At 42.5% G+C, this 18,676-nt stretch overlaps 1 protein-coding gene across 8 annotated transcripts in view; it reads right to left on the bottom strand.

Annotated features, from left to right (window-relative positions):
* Positions 1 to 962: 962 nt before the first annotated feature.
* The window catches only part of LOC139551293 (zinc finger MYND domain-containing protein 11-like), a 30,799-nt gene continuing 13,085 nt past the window's right edge, over positions 963 to 18,676 (bottom strand). For 3 of the 8 annotated variants that reach the window (XM_071362783.1, XM_071362782.1, XM_071362780.1), the window contains exons 4-17: positions 18,176 to 18,199; positions 13,780 to 13,803; positions 13,265 to 13,426; positions 9,960 to 10,037; positions 9,569 to 9,661; positions 8,891 to 8,978; positions 8,405 to 8,460; positions 8,172 to 8,249; positions 7,826 to 7,944; positions 6,832 to 7,096; positions 6,427 to 6,534; positions 5,796 to 6,071; positions 5,382 to 5,567; positions 963 to 3,947 (exon numbers count right to left, since the gene is read on the bottom strand). In XM_071362783.1, coding sequence (XP_071218884.1) covers positions 3,825 to 3,947; positions 5,382 to 5,567; positions 5,796 to 6,071; positions 6,427 to 6,534; positions 6,832 to 7,096; positions 7,826 to 7,944; positions 8,172 to 8,249; positions 8,405 to 8,460; positions 8,891 to 8,978; positions 9,569 to 9,661; positions 9,960 to 10,037; positions 13,265 to 13,426; positions 13,780 to 13,803; positions 18,176 to 18,199 — 1,680 coding nt within the window. In that variant the 3' untranslated portion in view covers positions 963 to 3,824. Of the gene's footprint in view, positions 3,948 to 5,381; positions 5,568 to 5,718; positions 6,072 to 6,426; positions 6,535 to 6,831; positions 7,097 to 7,825; positions 7,945 to 8,171; positions 8,250 to 8,404; positions 8,461 to 8,890; positions 8,979 to 9,568; positions 9,662 to 9,959; positions 10,038 to 13,264; positions 13,427 to 13,779; positions 13,804 to 18,175; positions 18,200 to 18,676 lie in introns of those variants that run through there. The other 5 variants (XM_071362784.1, XM_071362785.1, XM_071362786.1 and 2 more) reach the window with 5 other exon arrangements.

Raw genomic sequence — 18,676 nt, 5'->3', positions numbered from 1 at the left:
TTCCGTGTTAGGAAACTGATAAAGCTTGCGTAGGTTCATTCAAGTGCGAGAAAGGGCTGGATTCAACCCATATTGCGTAAGATCTGCGTTATAGTTTGGATTAAATTTAAAGGCAATGTCCGCAGTAACTGCATTCGCGGTAACCGCTGCATATGTCGGCTCAATAGGAACTTACCTTAAAATGTTTTACGAGGATCTTTCTCGATTTGGAATGAATCCAGCCCAAAGTCTTTCAACGCGGTGAAAGTGAAACAAATGACTCATTTGAATCATCTTCATGTCTTTGGCAAACTCTTTCTTTCATTTTCCCCAACGTTGGCTATATGGAAGTAATGTTTTTCACATCCTATAATCACAACCATTAATTTAGTGCCTTTTTCAAGAATAGGGCCGGGATTCAATCCGATTGACCTTTTTCGGCAATGTTCCCGCTTTCACGGTAAACATGCATGTCAGTTCAATTGAAAATGACTTACACTTGACCTGTAAATGTCAAGCACACTATTACGGGGATAGAATCTCAGCCTATGGTAAGGCCAACAATATGAGAAAAAGTATGTTTGAAAATTTAAAAAAATGTGCAGAGCAAACATTGTTTAACTTATCCAAAAAGTACTTTGACAGTTCAAGAAAAATATTTGTCTGTCTTACCCTGGAAACGTTTAGATATTTCCCAGGTTTTATTGCGTATATAGACATAGGTTTCAACCCAAATGGCACCCATTTATTTAGTGAACTACTTTTGACCAGGGCCCATAGTTACTTCAATCCATATCATGGAAGTTCAGCGTTATTGAAATTTAAAGGCAATGTTCCCATTCACGGTACACCCTGCATATGTTGGCTCAATCAGAAATGACCTTTACATTTCTAACCACTCAATCTGTAACGCTTCAGTGATACAGATTGAATAGAGCCCTAAAATACCCTCAGATGGACATAAATGAATACTCGACTACAGGAACTTTTTGATACATTTATTCTCCATGTTAGCACAGAATATATTTATATACATATTGCTAGCTAAAGCGTTAAAATGCCAGTAGCATAGAACATTTTAAAGGTCGAGTTTGGACAAAAACACAAAAAACAAACTGTATAACTGATCAATGCACGATCAAAATTGTTTGGCTACAGAAATGCCATGTCTTACCGATGTCTACAGCTAATGTCTAAAAACAAATCCTGTGAAATGACGTCAACACATACTGGATGAGTTATTGGCTAGTGACAAGCTTAGCTAACGAACTAGCTACGTTGGAATGACGTCGATTAACCACCAAAAGTACACCCCATTTCTGTTTGAAAATTGAGAACGAGACGGACCATTTTTCGTGCCCAAAGTCGACCTTTAAGCCATGATTAACAGTGTACATATGGACAGGGGGAAAGGTTTTTAGATGTAGTCATGTGTGAGACGTTACACTTGACTTTTCTCGCCAGAAAATAGTGAGAATTTGAGGGGAAAAGATCATTGTCATATTGCATCATTTTCAGGAAGTGCAACGGTCTTTTAAAATCAGAAAAAAGGAACATAATACGCACATCGTACTCATGCAAGTTCCCAGAAATACTTTAAAACGTGAATGACATCAAAATATTTCCACAAAGGGAAATAACTCATTCATACAGGGATGGACAAATACATCCTCTATCAGTGAACCAATCCAATTATCAGATCGGATTTACCTCCAATGCAACAACACTTTCCAAAGTGCAGACAAAGTTTTCGTAACAATGAAGACCAAACATTTGTGTTAAGAGGAGTGGTTGAGGTCTGGACAGTGATACTCACCTCAGTAATAGATAGACAGTTGACCAGTTAAGAACTGTAGGGGTCTACTGGTTTTCAAGGCAACATATCAACAGCTTAATCTGATTCCCAATTACATTGGTCCTCTCTCTTAGCCTTACTAATAGAGGGCAGATGAGTTACTACTGCCTGCAGCGTGCCAGTGGTGAACTACTTGAATTAGAATGCACCATCAGTGTGTGTTGCCTTTAATCTCATTAGAATGACATGGTGTAAAGGAACCAGTTTATTTACATGTAGTGCAACCATGACATGATTTTGTTAACACCATGAGAGACAGGGAGAGAAAGATTGTGGCATTCGTGCAGGGCATGCATGATTCTGTTCAGTCTCCTGAGGAAGTGTATCAGGATTAAACAGATTATTACATGTGGCAAATCAGGCAGTTTTTTCATTACTTCTAAAACGCTTCTCTGATTGAAAAACAAAAAACAGACTATGGGTTAGGGTAAGAGAAAAAGGGATTGAAAAGAAATCGTCTACGCCATTATTTGTCATCGTGTTCAAACGAATACAAATATGTGTTAGCTCTGAAAAGTGATACACTTTGTCGGAGTTAACGGAAGAGAGTGTTGCCATCATTGAAAACCGTGTGTCCAAAACTAGGCAATAAAATGAATGCAGGGGATGACCTTTCCTCTGTTCAGTCAGCTCTTCATAACTAAGGAAACAGTCACATGGACTTACAATAATGGCTGACTTCCCAAGTAGCCTCTTGGTTAGTACTTCTGTTCTAAATAAAATTGGCAATTACATTACCGTTTAAGAAATGATCCAAGACAAGTTAAGCAAAGGATAATAACATTGCACACCATTCAGACTCCAGTAATAAAAAGTACTAAAAGATAAGCCTGATCACAGTTGATATTTGCATATTTTATATTGGTCCATCCGTATTCGTTGTCTATGGGGAAACCGAGATACTTTGCAAGCTTCTGTTATTTTTCTAGTAATACAAATGTGAAACTATCAACATGCACAGCTCTTTACTCAGAATATGAGGATAGTTTTGGAAAAAACAGGCACTGACCACCAACAGCATAAGCAGTGAATGTCTAACTAGTCACTGAGCATTCTAAAACCGTACTTACAGTGAACATCACAATAACCATGGCACTGGCGCCAACCATAAACTAGAGGGGAAAAAACAGCACTCACTTTCTCTGTTAAGATAAGGTTTAACAAATGTCATTTTTGGCAATATTACAAAGCATTTGGGTCATGAAATTAAATGTGCAAACTGTCAAATTATGAAGGAACCTCTCTAAGATCCAGCTCAGTAAAGATTGCTATATAGTCCCAAGAAATTTATAACTTTTTCTTTAATTCATAAAAATTACAGTATATTCAAAATGTCTAGCCCAAAATGTGCATAATAACAAAGGGAAGATTTGTCAGCATCTTTATAGCCGACTTCATAACCCTGTTCCCAATGATGTTTAAGAGACTTGAAGATGGATAAAAACAATAAAAAGGTGCTATTTACCAAAATATGTTCATGATAAAATCATGCAAAATTTTTATGGATCATTTCCTTTTTACACAATTACATTTTGTTTCTCCTGTTTTTCAGCATTTTGAAAAATATTTTCTGTATGAAAGCAGAGCTTATTCAACGCTGCAATAGTACTTACGGTATAAGATCGACTGTCATTGTTAAACATTAACAGTAAGAAAAGTGAAAAAAATGCAGGTAATAAAATGTTTTCAGTTAATGTTCATCTGTTACTAGACACTTAAATAACACATTCTGCAACATAGGTCAAATTAGCACTTCATAAAAATAAAATAAAAAACAATCATTCGAGCCATGCTCTTGATAATATATATATATTTTTTTAAATCGATACACTGGGTATATTAAATAAAGTACTGAAATAAAATGAAAATAGCAATTTTTTCCCGCATATATTCGGTCCAAAAAGTGTTCAGGAAGTCAGATAGGGGCGTGGTTGGGTAAGTTACATCGGGGGGAGAGCCAATGGGAAAGTGTGCTGGGGGGGGGGGCTGTTCATCTCTTCCTGCGGCAGGTGCGTTTGTGGTCGGCGTGCCAGTGTTCCTGTTGACACTTGATGGAACAGTAGGAGGTATTCCAGCAGCAGTGGTACATGGCTTCCTCCTCACAGTTATAACACTGGAGGATACACACACAGTCAGAACTGACATGGCTCCTCTTTAGGCTTGAATTTTTTCGTACATTACTATGATGTAATTTGTGAATACCACTTTAACAAATAACTCATTTGCTGTTAAGTCATTGTCATATTCAATTGATACATTATATTGACTATGTCTAGTATTGCTCTAATTATGTATTGGCCTTTTGGTTATGGAGTTAAAAATCCCAAAAGGTCAAAGATGTGCTTAGCTACTACTGTGGGTTGTGGGACAAATCCATAAAAAAAAAACTATGAATGAACTGTGCGTGTCCAAATATTTTTCCGGATTTAGCCCCTCAGGTCTCAATGTGTGAGCCACTGGTGTTAACTTCTTATGGCTGGGGGCAGTATTGAGTAGCTTGGATGAATAAGGTGCCCAGAGTAAACTGCCTGCTAATCAGGCCCAGATCCTAGAATATGCATATTATTAGTATATTTGGATAGAAAACACTCTGACGTTTCTAAAACTGTTTGAATGATGTCTGTGAGTATAACAGAACTCATATGGCAGGCAAAAACCTGAGAAAAAATCCAACCAGGAAGTGGGAAATCTGAGGTTTGTAGATTTTCAACTCATCGCCTATCGAATATACAGTGGAATATTGGTCATATTGCACTTCCTAAGGCTTCCACTAGATCAACGGTCTTTAGAACCTTGTTTGATGCTTCTACTGTGAAGGAGGGGGGAGTGAGGGCTCTTTGAGTCAGGGCTCTGGCAGAGTGCCATGAGCTGACCACGCGCGTTCACGTGATAGTTAGACCTGCATTCCATCGCATTTCTACAGACAAAGGAATTCTCCGGTTGGAACATTATTGAAGATTTATGTTAAAAACATCCTAAAGATTGATTCTATACTTCGTTTGACATGTTTCTACGAACTGTAATATGACTGTCTGAACTTTCGCATGGACTTGACCGCGCGTCGTGAGTTTGGATTGTAATGTAAACTGAGATTTTTGGATATAAATATGAACTTTATCGTACAAAACATACATGTATTGTGTAACATGAAGTCCTATGAGTGTCATCTGATGAAGATCATCAAAGGTTAGTGATTCATTTTATCTCTTTCTGCTTTTTGTGACTCCTCTCTTTGGCTGGAAAAATGGCTGTGTTTTTCTGTGAATAGGTGCTGACCTAACATAATGATATGTTGTGCTTTTGTCGTAAAGTCTTTTTGAAATCGGACACTGTGGTGGGATTAACAACAAGTTTATCTTTAAAATGGTGTAAAATACTTGTATGTTCTGGGGAATTTTAATTATGAGATTTCTGTTGTTTTGAATTTGGCGCCCTGCACTTTCACTGGCTGTTGTCATATCGATCCCGTTAACGGGATCCCAGCCATAAGTTAACAGACTGAGCTGTGTGTGGTAGAGAACGAGGGAAAGAGAAGGGTCTCACTCACCCACTGCTTCTTCTTGGTGGTAGAGATGAGCTGCTTGTGCTGGGCCACCATCTTCTTCACCTCCTCCACCAGCTCCTCCTTACACTTCTCCTTCACCGTCTTACACTTTCTCTCCATCTCAGCCTGGCCCCCCGACACTGCCTTGCTCACCGCCTGCCTCTTCTCGTCCTCCATCTCAGAACGCAGCTGGAGACACACACCACAGAAAATGAGCCTCAACTTTGATACATGTGGTATACTCGTGTGTTTCCTTTTCTTTAAGAATAATTCAATAAAAGCTTTTCTCAGTGTCCTACTGTTCTATGTCCTACTCAGTCTCAATCCCTCAGTCCCTCACCTTCTCCAGGGCCTCTCGGACCCCCTCAGTCTCAGGGCCTCTCGGACCCCCTCAGTCTCAATCCCCCAGTCCCTCACCTTCTCCAGGGCCTCTCGGACCATGCGCTCTGTCTCCCTCTTGTTGTCGGCCTTCATCATGTCCTTGACATCGTTGAAGATCTTGGTGTACTTCTCGTGGCACATGTTCTGGCAGGCTCCGTCAGAGGTGGTCTGGGTGCTGCGGTGTAGGCTGCGTGGCGAGGCGGCTGAGGCCTTCTTGGTCTGCGTGGAGACAGACAGCTTCTCTGGCTGGTGGGGCGTCGTCACGGGGATCTCCTGGCTGCTGCTCACAGCCTCCATCTCAGGCTCCGGGTCCTGGGGGAGAGAGGTCAGGGACGGGGTTAGAGATGGAGAGAGAAACAAGCAAACAAACATAGAAACAGACACACGCATAAATCTCCCTACACACACATCAAGGTCTTGATTCAATCCATAACGCCGAAGTTCAGTGCTACAGTGCGATTGAACTTTAAAGGCAATGCGGAAACTGCACTCACGGTAAACGCTGCGTATGGCAGCTCAAATCGGAAATGACCTTTAAATGTCAAGCGCGCTATATGCGATACAGATTAAATCAAGCCCTAAAACTCTTCAAATGAAACACACAGACACATACCATGGTAACACACTGGCTGAGGTGACCGTACAACAGTAGTGTTGGGATACTTACAGTGGCTTCCTCTTTTGGCTCAGGAGCTTGACTGCGGCGGCTTTTCTTTGCTTTCGGCTCCTGCCTGTCTGGCTGACGGTCTCGGTCTGCCTGTCTGTCTGCTTTCTGCTGGGGAGAAACATAACATATTGGATTACAGAAGCGCAGTATCAGAGATGTCTAGCACCTCTGTTGGATAAGCATTTCCGTTACCACGGCAACTATTCGAGCTAGAGCCATGACACTACAGATGGTGTTTGTGTTGATCCTCACATTCTCAAATCATTGAAATTCCTCCTAATGTATTATTACATTAATATTAAATTAGCTACTAAAAACACACTAGAGCAGCTTTTAGTGAGCTTATTTTCAACATGCAAATAAAAAATACCTCTGTGTGTGTGAGAATAGTGCACACATACGTACATGTTTGACCTGATCGTTGTTGTTGCTGGTGGAGGAGATTGAGTACTCTGCCTCCTCCGGCCTCTCTGTCAGCCTCTCCTCTCCGTCTCCTCTCCTCTCCTCCACCTTCTCCACCGTCTTGGTTTTCCAGAAGCGGCCCTCCCTCTGAAAGCATTGGGACAGCTCCAGCTCATCACAGGCCTTCTTCCAGCTCGCGCTGCGCTTCACCTGCAGCTGCTGCACCGACACCTTGATGTCCTGGATGTTGTCTGCAGGGATCCATGCTCTGGGGACAAGGAGGAGGGGGAACAACAGTCAGAGCAGCCAGGGAATCTCTCAAAGCTCCATAGCCAGGGGAAATTATATTGCGTGGATAGCAAGATGCCTTGCTCCTTCCTGCCAAACGTTTCTTCTCCGCATTGAGTCTGGATCTGAGTACCTCCCGACCCTTCACCGAATGTGAACACATTCAGGGCAGTCTGATTGGTCCAGAACCCAATGGGTTGGGCCAGAGCCAGAACACACGTGGGTAACGCGGTGGTTTGGAAATGCGTCATTGACTTTGATACTCTGATGACTTTATTTGGTACAACGCCCCTCGTCACCACAAAACGACTTCAGTGATGACAGTATCAGACTGAAGTATGTAGTGAACGACAGAGCAGCGGAAGAATTCCGTTTGAGCCGTCAGCCTAGAAATGAGTACAGACAAGACATTCTAGGGGATCGAAAGTTTAAAATGATCCACTATGATATATCCGCCGCTCTGCGTGTCAATACAGTTGGCCCTCAGATCCAGAGACTCATGTCCTAGTGATAAGGCTGTTGCATATGTAGTGGCACGATAACTATGCCATGTCTATCAGCACGAGTGTGATGGCTGACCTCTGGTGGAAGATGAGTTCTAGCACCTTAGTGCACTCCTTTTGATGAACGTTTTGGTTGAAAGTAGTGCCCTACATAGGGAATACAGTGCCACTTGGGATGCAGCCTCTGTATCAGTGTGATGGCTGACCTCTGGTGCTGGTGGCCAAAGAAGCGGACGTCCACCTGCTGGTCCTCTCTCTGCAGGACCTTGGCCGGCCAGTAGCCAAAGCCCTTCATCTTAGCCCACACAACCTCATGATTAGGAGTCTGCAACAACAAGCACAACCCCAGATCAGCACAGGGCAAACGACACCAGATAATACACACATACAATTCAATCAACTTTATTTGTCCCCTTATGGCAATTCTATTTGGACTATAACACTTCAGACATAGCCCTAACATTACGGCCAATATTACATTGAGTTGATATCTTGATCATTTCAACAATCAACGCCCCAGGAGCATTGAAGGCAAGACAGTTTGATACTCACACAGGGGTAGCAGAACCAGTTGTCAGGCCGAGCGTTGGACAGGTAGAAGCAGTTCTTACACAGCATCAACTCGTTCAGCTGGAGAGAGAGCGAGAGAGGAAGAGACGTGGAGCGAATGAGGAAGAGACACAGAGAACAGCTGCCCTGCCACTCACAACACAACCACCTAGAATACTACAATACAAATCTGTCACATTTAGTTCAGAAAAGAAAAGGGGGAAAAAACTGTTTACCTCATGGCATGTGTCACTGTAGAGCAACCGCGCTATTTCAGCCTGGTCACTATGAACTGCAACAAAAACAGGGTTCGTTAACATTGGGAAAATAACATTGAAGTACATTGGAAAGATTTTGTTCCATTAAACATGCCACCACAAATGCATTTTAACTACATAGAGAGACATGATCCTCCTCATTTTTTGGTAGACAATCAATAACTGTTCAGACTTCGTGCTTCCTTCAAATTACATTTCTGCCACAACTATACGGTCTTATTTTCTAAGCTGCAATTAATAATAGTAGGAAGGAAATCTGACAGCAAAACATGCTCTTCACAGATGTTTCCCACATGGGACCTTATTCACTATATAGTGCACGACTGTAGACCAGAGCTCTATGGTCCTTAGTCAAACGTAGTGCAGTATAAAGGGAACAGGATGCCATTTAGGACGCAACCCATAATAACAGCATGGTTGTGAACGACACCCCCCCCCACACACCTCCAAACAAGATGGCGGTGTTGTGCACGATCAGCTGGGCATCTGCCTTGAACTCGTCGAAGCTCTTGTATTTCCCCTCGGTGAGGTTCTGCAACACATAGACAGCGATACAGAGACAGAGAGAACACAAAGAGGACTATTCATTCACACTGGGTAGGGCAGCAGAGAGGGGGCTGTGTGGTGCAGTTGCAGTACCATAAGAGACCAGAGGAGGGCAGTGCACCACAGACCCAGAGACCAAGACCCAAGCCAGGGAGGCGCTGTGCTGTTTTCCAGCCTATCCAGAGGCCTTGGTCGTATTCACTAGGCACCAAACAGAAGAAAACCGACTGGAACAGGGAGGGACTAAGCTGAACGTTTTGCTACAGTGTGCACTAATGAATACTACCCTGCGACAGTGGCAGGGAGCGCTGTGCTGTTTCCCAGCCAATTTGGCAGGCAGGGCTTGGCTGGCGGGAACTACCAGTGATCACGGTGCAGAGGAGACCTCACTGACCCCCTCGCTGTGACGAGAGGCAATCTGAAAGCCTCAGCTACACAATCACAGCTTTATACTGGGGCTACATCTGACGTGGCCTTACACAGACCCTCACCAAACAACATGGACTAAGTCCCAAGTGCCATTTGAAAAAAAAAAACGTGAAATCCTGTGTTCAGCGGTGTATTGCGGGGAGTTACCTCCTGAATGTTGGTGACGTCCAGCGTGGTGTGGATGAGCCTTCTGTACATCGGGTGTTGAGTGTCTTTGCCTTTCTTGTTCAGGTCCACGGCCTACAGTGCCAGGAGAGAAATAATACGATTTATGGGCGAAAAGGAGGAGGGGTGCTGGGATTAACCCAAGCCATTGTGGTGGGACATTTTACTGGCCTTGATTTAAAGTGGAATAAAACATGGCAGAGCTCTGATTCAATACAGTGTTACGTTCCAAATGGCACCCTCGGAGCCCTATAGGAGGGCTGGTCAAAAGTAGTGCACTATAAAGGGAATAGGGCGCCATTTGGGATGCAATCAGTGCCACAGCCTGGTCCTGCATCCCTACCCTGAACATAAAACTAACTGTAACACTCACCCTCTCTTTCATGCGCTGAATGATAAAACGCAGGTATCTGCACATCTCCTGCTTGTTCAGGTTCTTCTTTTTACTACCCTAGAGAGAGAGAGAAAGAGAGAGAGGATGACTCTGTAACCCATCCAGCTCTCTATTCAAACCACGTGTAGCTAGCAGTAAATTGGAACTGATGAGAGCTAACTGAGTATATAATATGTTTTATTGTCACATACACCGGATAGGTGCAGTGAAATGTGTTGTTTTACAGGGTCAGCCATAGTAGAACGGCACCACTGGAGCAAACTAGGGTTAAGTGCTTTGCTCAAGGGCACAGACAGATTTTTCCCCTTGTCGGCTCAAGTATTTAAACCAGGGTTGCACATTTGATGGAAACTTTCCGTGGGAATTAACAGGAATATATGGGAATTAATATTAATATCTTTTAAATGTAGATGTTTTTTTGCATTGGATATATTTACCATAGCATATGGAGACAAACATAAACCTTTTACCTTATAAGTAGACATAATTGCAAATTATTAAATCCTTCCAATATATATATATATATTTTTTTTATTTAGTTATGAATTTAACTTGAATTAAATGAGTTGACTCTTCACATGGGATGATTTCACCAAAAAACAAAAAGGGAATATTGAATGATCCCCAATGATCCATCGCATCTCCCAAAACGTTTTCAACATACATCTGTAAAATGATAGTCGAGAAACTAAAGCTTTAGTTGTCTTCCTCTCAGGCTTCCATGTCTTCTGCCTGGACCTCCTCAATGTCCACCTCTTGAACATCAGACTCTGTCCTCATCTTCACTGTCACTTTCCAACCTTGTTGAGGATGGCTCGTTGTCAGGCTCAAAAAGCCTCGAATTTGCCCGGATGGCCACCAATTCTTCAACCCTTGTATTGGTCAGCCTATTGCGTGCTTTGGTGTGTGTGTTCCCAAACAAGGACCAGTTGCGCTCTGAGGCGGCTGATGTGGGAAAGAGCCTCAGATCCACAAAGTCCCTTCCACCAGGTGGCTGATGAGAGATGTTGGCACGACTGCCATATTGCATCTCCATCCCAAAGCCCTTGCTTGGAAGTGTACAGACGCCCAAGAACCTTGCCCTCATCCAGGCCAAGGTGGTGAGACACGGTTGTGATGACACCGTAGGCCTTATTGATCTCTGGACAGACAGGATGCTCTTGCCAGCATACTTGGGGTCTAACAAGTACGCTGCGGCGTGTATGTGCTTCAGGCAGAAGTCTTCACACATTTTGATGTATTTCAGAACTGCAGTTTCCTCTGCTTGGCGCAACAGTGAAGTGGGCAGAGCAGTACGGATTGCTTCTCTTACGTCTGCAAGCAGAGTCTGAACATCAGGCAGGATGGCATTATCTCCCTCAATGGCTACTGCTATAGGTTTCCGGAGTGTCAGGCTGCTTAACACTCTCTTCCAAAATACATCATCCAGGAGGATCCTCTTGATGGGGCTGTCCATATCGGCAGACTGTGATATGGCCATTTCTTGGAGAGACTCCTTCCCCTCCAGGAGACTGTCAAACATGATGACAACACCACCCCAATGGGTGTTGCTGGGCAGATTCAATGTGGTGCTCTTATTCTTCTCACTTTGCTTGGTGAGGTAGAGTGCTGCTATAATTTGATGACCCTTCAGAAACTTAACCATTTCCTTAGCTCTCTTGTAGAGTGTATCCATTGTTTTCAGTGCCATGATGTCCTTGAGGAGCAGATTCAATGCATGAACAGCACAGCCAATGGGTGTGATGTGAGGGTAGGACTCCTCCTCTTTAGACCAAGCAGCCTTCATGTTCGCAGCATTGTCGGTCACCAGTGCAAATACCTTCTGTGGTCCAAGGTCAATGACTGCTTTCAGCTCATCTGCATTGTAGAGACCGGTGTGTCTGTTGTCCCTTGGGTCTGTGCTCTTGTAGAATACTGGTTGAGGGGTGGAGATGATGTAGTTAATTATTCCTTGCCCACGAACATTCGACCACCCATCAGAGATGATTGCCATACAGTCTGCTTTCTCTATGATTTGCTTGATCTTCACTTGAACTCTGCATCCAGCAAATGAGTAGATAAAGCATGTCTGGTTGGAGGGGTGTATGCTGGGCGAAGAACATTCAGATATCTCTTCCAATACACATTACCTGTGAGCATCAGAGGTGAACCAGTTGCATACACAGCTCGAGCAAAACATTCATCAGCATTTCTCTGACTACGTTCCTCCATTGAGTCCAAAAAAAACTTCTGATTCCAGGAGGACCATGAGCTGTTGCTATCGATAAGGTGTCTGGTTCATCATTTTAACCTCAAATAGAAGTAGAGGGACTTTTGTCAGAGGTTGGTTGTTGTGAGCGCTGAGGGAATTTTATGCACTTGGCCAGATGATTCTGCATCTTTGTTGCATTCTTCACATATGATTTGGCACAGTATTTGCAAATGTACACAGCTTTTCCTTCTACATTAGCTGCAGTGAAATGTCTCCACACATCAGATAGTGCCCGTGGCATTTTCCTGTAAAGATTAGAAATAAATGAGTAAAAAAAACAATACAATTCCATGTACAGATAAATAGTTAAGCAGTTGGATTAAACAACTCTATTGTAAGATAAATGTTTTAAAATGAAACATGTATGGAAACAGGTGAATTAACACTCCTCCGTTAGCAGGCTCAAGCAAGCTAAAACCCACATGGTAGCAAAAACTATCTAGCAGAAATTGTTAACAAGTTATAAATTATTTAAACACACTTTGCTGTAGGCTACTATTTACTAGTTAACAAAAAAGCATGCATGTCATATAAAATGCATTCACCCCACCCAGTATTTTAATCAAAACTTACCAGAAAGCATGTAGTCCTTGGCTCAGACAGTGAGGTAGTGTGGGCTCAATAGCATCTCATCAGTGTGCAAGATCTTGAGAATCAGCTGTACATGTGACGGAAGAGTGCACTGCACATGTGACAGAAGAGTGCACTGCACATGTGACAGAAGAGTGCACTTTACATGCAGACGGATGCAATTCCATTGAATTGGGGATAGTTTAACCAAAATATGCCACAAGACCTAGAATTGCCTTATTTGTATCCCACAAAAAAAGGTTCACTGTTATAAGCTAACTTTTTTGATGAATTTAAGTAAAATTCCCCAAATTCCAGGGCTTAACTTCCCATGGAAAATTTCCGGGAAATTTTTACCGTTAAGTTTCCGACCCTTTGCAACCCTAATTCGAACCAGCAGCCTTTAGGTTACTGGCCCAACGCTCTAACCGCTAGGCTACCTGCCGCCTATAGGAGTACCTACCCTGCACACCACACACTGCCAGTGGGATCCACTGTCCCGGGGCTTGTACTCATCAGACAGGCATTTTAGGTGATAGACACGGAAGCAGTTGTCACACACAAGCACGTCTCCGGGCAGGTGGCACTCAAAGCAGTACCAGTCGTGGCTTTCCGCCTCCCATTCCTGAAACAGACGAAGCACAGTGGTCGGTGCCCCCCCTCCGCACCGACCTGACGGCTAGACTACACCCCCAGCCAGGGGGCCACTCCTGGCCCCACCACACCAGCCGCTCCACAACACACCTCTGCTGGGGCTTGACAAAGGCACATCACTGGAACTTTTCAGTTCTAATATCTACAAAAAATGCATGTTATATATCCATGTCTCCTTTGAAAAGAGGTCTTCTGACCTCAATGGGACTTCCTGAATAAATACAAGTTAAATAAAACATATGAAATCACACGTTTTTACAGGTAGCCTATACAAACATCACAACAGTTATTGAATGTTTATTTAGTTAGTGAATTCTGACTGACCTCCTTTGGCGGCTCCTTCTCCGTCTGCAATTAAACACCCCCATCATTGATTAATTAACTAACAAATAAACTGTGTGTGTGTGCACAGTGGATTGTGTACCATAACACCTGTGCAAGCCAATGATTCAAAGCGCAATCTTTGGATAAACCTCATTGGAAGGAAGGCCTAAGACTAATGTGTGACCATCGCTGAAACATTGGCTTACTGGAAGGTAGTCATTCTGAGGCTAGAGAAAGTGTATGTCCCAAATGGCACCCTATTCCCTATATAATACCCTGGTCAAAAGTAGTGCACTATGAAGGGCATAGGCTGCCATTTGGGATGCAGCCAAAGTTAATATAAAATCCAGATGTGGTTGTGCATGCATGAAAGGCTGATGGAAGCTAGGGAAGGGTGGGGCAAATTCCTGCCAACCTGAACCTGCTGCTCAAACCTTTAGGTTAAATCATAATGATCTACTATAGTGTTTCAGGTTTCACTAAGGGGCACAGAGCTAGAAACTACCTACCTGCCTGGGATTCAAACCAACAACCATGGTAGTCACACTCCACACAGTCTGGAGTGGAAGTCAACAAGGACTGTGTTATATTGCAACATTTCAAAAACTAGTCTACACCTCCCCACAAAACCATTTCTTTCAGATTAAGGAAGCCAGAAAACCCTTTCTTTCAGATTAAGGAAGCCACAGGACAAGCTAACCTACTACACCCCATCAGTGCAGAATCCAATGCCATCTAGGCTCAGTTGCACATGCTCTGTTTAAACCTCGTGAGCTGGAGAGCACTCCATCACAGGTGAGCAGAGAGGAGGAGCCCGAACTAACACACAGCCATAAAAAGTCAAAAAGGATAAAGGAAAGAGGACAGACCGACAGTTGGTAAACAGTGCCACTGCCAGCCTAGTGGGCTATGAGAGCCCCTCCATCTCTTCCTGTCCTGGGCCTAGTTTCCCAAAAGCATCTTCAAAGGCTAAGTTCATTATTAGAACCTTCGTAGGAGCATCGTTAAATCTCAGATCTGTTTCCCAAAACCATTATTATTACCGGTGCACTTCAAAACGCTCGTAATCTAACGCCTAACCAATCCTAGATTTTTTTGCCCTCACTTTATACCAAGAAGATCTCCGTGGTTCTCCGTGAACTTCAGAATAAAGTTCACAACAAAGTTGCCAATGTCTTTGCAATTGATACAAACAAGCGGCGTATAAAAATACGCTTCAAATGAAAACCGAGATGACTGCGTTAAAATATAAACAGTAAGCAATAGGCCTATTTCAATCATATTGAAATACATTTCATGTTCAATCATTTGAGTTCTATTTTGCTACTTGTAGGCTACTGTCTAATTTGTCTCAATATATTTCATGATGTGTAGCCTAAAATGTGTGATTTAGTGCATTTTTATTTGGTAAGCATTAGAATAAGCTGCCTCAATATTTGCAGCCGTAGGTGGTAATAGCCCATCTCTCTAAGAGCTGATCAGTCATCAGTATTGTGAAAAAAGTATAATGTAAAGCAAAGATTTTAATGGAGAAAGCTGATCCGAAAGCAGCGCTCGCTTTCTTTCGATCCTATTGCTATCGACACATTCTCCAAAGACGCACTCAGTGACCGTTCTCTCTGCGTGGTTTTGGGAAACGCACGTTACATCTTTGGCCATTGTAGAAAAGATGCATCGTTAAAATACTCGTAAGCCTAAGTAAAATTGCTATCGGGAAACTGGGCCCAGGGCTATTTTAGACATTTCTTTCCAGGCGAGACATAGTCTGATGGTAGTGTTCAGCTCTGTTTCAACAGATCTCCCTCTTTGCGCCTGGCCCAGTCATACTGTACAGTCAAGTGTAAAAAGGTACTTCACTGTCCACTCTGTGTCCCTGCCCTATTGTACTCTGAATGAAACGGTTGTTGTGACTTCAAAAAAGGGTGAGGCCTCTGGGGAAGAACTGTCAGTGTCCGATGAAGCTTTCTACCTCACCTGGAGTGTTAAATATCACCATCACAATGGCATGATTTTCCAGTGTGGTGATGGTTATTTCAGAGATCAAGGTAAGGACATCCTCATGTAAGAAAAAAAAAAGGCTGTTGACCATCTACTATAATATAAGGGAGAGGTAACATACAGTACAAGTCAAAAGTTTGGACATACCTACTCAAGGATTTTTCTTTATTACTATTTTCTACATTGTAGAATAATAGTGAAGACATCAAAACTATGAAATAACACATATGGAATCCTGTAGTAACCAAAAAAGTGTTAAACAAATCTAAATATATTTTATATTCTTCAAAGTAGCCACCCTTTGCCTTGACAGCTTTGCACACTCTTGGCATTCTCTCAACCAGCTTCATGAGGTAGTCACCTGGAATGCATTTCAATTAACAGGTGTGTCTTGAAGTTAATTTGTGGAATTTCTTAAATGCGTTTGAGCCAATCAGTTGTGCTGTGACAAGGTAGGGGTGGTATACAGAAGATAGCCCTATTTGGTAAAATACCAAGTCCATATTATGGCAAGAACAGGTCACATAAGCAAAGAGAAACGACAGTCCATCATTACTGTAAGACATGAAGGTCAGTAAATCTGGAACATTTCAAGAACTTTCAGTTTCTTCAAGTGCATTCACAAAAACCATCAGGCGCTATGATGAAACTGGCTCTCATGAGGACTGCCACAGGAAAAGAAGACCCAGAGTTACCTCTGCTGCAGAGGATACGTTCATTAGAGTTACCAGCCTCATAAATTGCAGCCCAAATAAATGCTTTACAGAGTTCAAGTAACAAACACATCTCAACATCAACTGTTCAGAGGAGACTGTGTGAATCAGGCCTTCGTGGTCAAATTGCTGCAAAGAAACCCCTACTAAAGGACACCAATAATAAGAAGAGACTTGCTTGTGCCAAGAAACACAAGCAATGGACATTAGACCGGTGGAAATCTGTCCTTTGGTCTTATGAGTCCAAATTTGAGATTTTTGGTTCCAACCGCCGTGTCTTTGTGAGACACAGTAGGTGAACAGATGATCTCTGCATGTGTGGTTCCCACCGTGAAGCATGGACGAGGAGGTGTGATGGTGCTTTGTCACTGTCGTTGATTTATGTAGAATTCAAGGCACACTTAACCAGCATGGCTACCACAGCATTCTGCAGCAATACGCCATCCCATCTGGTTTGCGCTTAGTGGGACTATCATTTGTTTTTCAACAGGACAATGACCCAACATAACTCCAGGCTGTGTAAGGGCTATTTGACCAAGAAGGAGAGTGATGGAGTGCTGCATCAGATAACCTGGCCTCCACAATCACCCGACCTAAACCCAATTGAGATGGGTTGGGATGAGTTGGACCGCAGAGTGAAGGAAAAGCAGCCAACAAGTGCTCAGCATATGTGGGAACTCTGTTGGAAAAACATTCCAGGTGAAGCTGGTTGAGAGAATGCCAAGAGTGTGAAATGCTGTCATCAAGGCAAAGGGTGGCTACCTTGAAGTATGTTAAATATATTTTGATTTGTTTAACACTTTTTTGGTTACTAAATGATTCCATATGTGTTATGTGGGTGCCATTTGGGACGCAGACATAGTATAGACAACTAGATGACGTCACACACCACCACACCCCCCTGTTCATCAAACCAAACGCATGCCGGAAACACAGAGATCATAACAGTAACACACAGAGGAATGTAGCTACACATCCCTCCCTGAGGAGTTACTACTACTACTACTGAAAAACTACATCTACTACTCACGTACTCATCATATATGCTTGCTACAAACCTGCGACTATGTTGGCATTGCTTGTTATGTCACTCAAAAGACATTACTTTGAAATGTACTACTATGATTCCGAAACTATTTTTCAGAGATGTATTTATCTGGAGATTTATTTGAAGTACTGTATGTGTCAAACAAAGCCATGGAGAATATACAGCTGTCACTTTATTTAACCCTGGCAATGAATATTTTTTTTTTCATGTAGCTATATTTAAAGCAACGTTACATGTGTAGATAAGTAGCGAGCAAATATTTAAAGGAAGTCACTTTGATTCATTCCACAAGAAATTGGGCCACCGAGAGACAGCGCTACAATGGGCTTTCTGGAAGATTTTCACATGGAATATCAGCATCTTCTATTGTGTTAAAACTACTGAGTGTGACATAAAATGGTCTAACCATTACAAATGAAAAGAAATATCGTATTTTTAAAACAGTTAAAATAATTTGTCTATTGTTTTCATATTCTATTATAGAGTATGCTGCACTGTAAAAAGATTCCATAAAATCCAAGATTGCGCTGCAAGTGGCCGAAGTGATTTGTTCGCGAGATGATGTTAGTAAAATAAATTATAGAGATAAAAGCAGAACAAATCAAACCAAAATAAAAAAACAACGATGCACCCTTACCTTGCTTCCGTCGGCATTGGGCTCCTGTGTGATTGCAAGTGACCCAGAAAGCAATGTTTAAAGTCCTGCTGCTACGGTCAATTGAGCTCTCTTTGGCTGCGTTAACACAAGCAGCCCAACTCTGATATTTTTTTCACTAATTGGTATTTTGACCTGATGTGAAAAAATCTGACGTGATTGGTCAAAAGATCAATTGGTGGGGAAAAAATACAAGAATTGGGAGGCCTGTATAAACGCAGCCTAAGAGCAGTGCTAGTGTTGACTGTACTGTGTGGGTTCAGTTTGTTTGGTGTATAGCAGAGCTACAGTACCAAAGGAATGTGTGCATGGCCATACCTATGACTAACAAGTCAGCTTCACATACAGTAAACATTTGAAAAAGATCAGCATGACTTGAATCACCAGGTCATTATAATCAATGCTGAATTCAGTGCTATAGTTCATAGAACCTCTGAATGACTGATCTATAACTAACATGCTGACTACACTTGCCATACGCCA

This window comes from Salvelinus alpinus, chromosome 23 (genome assembly GCF_045679555.1).
Source record: "Salvelinus alpinus chromosome 23, SLU_Salpinus.1, whole genome shotgun sequence".
Lineage (NCBI taxonomy): Eukaryota > Metazoa > Chordata > Actinopteri > Salmoniformes > Salmonidae > Salvelinus > Salvelinus alpinus.
This window is presented reverse-complemented; position numbering and strand designations above follow the sequence as displayed.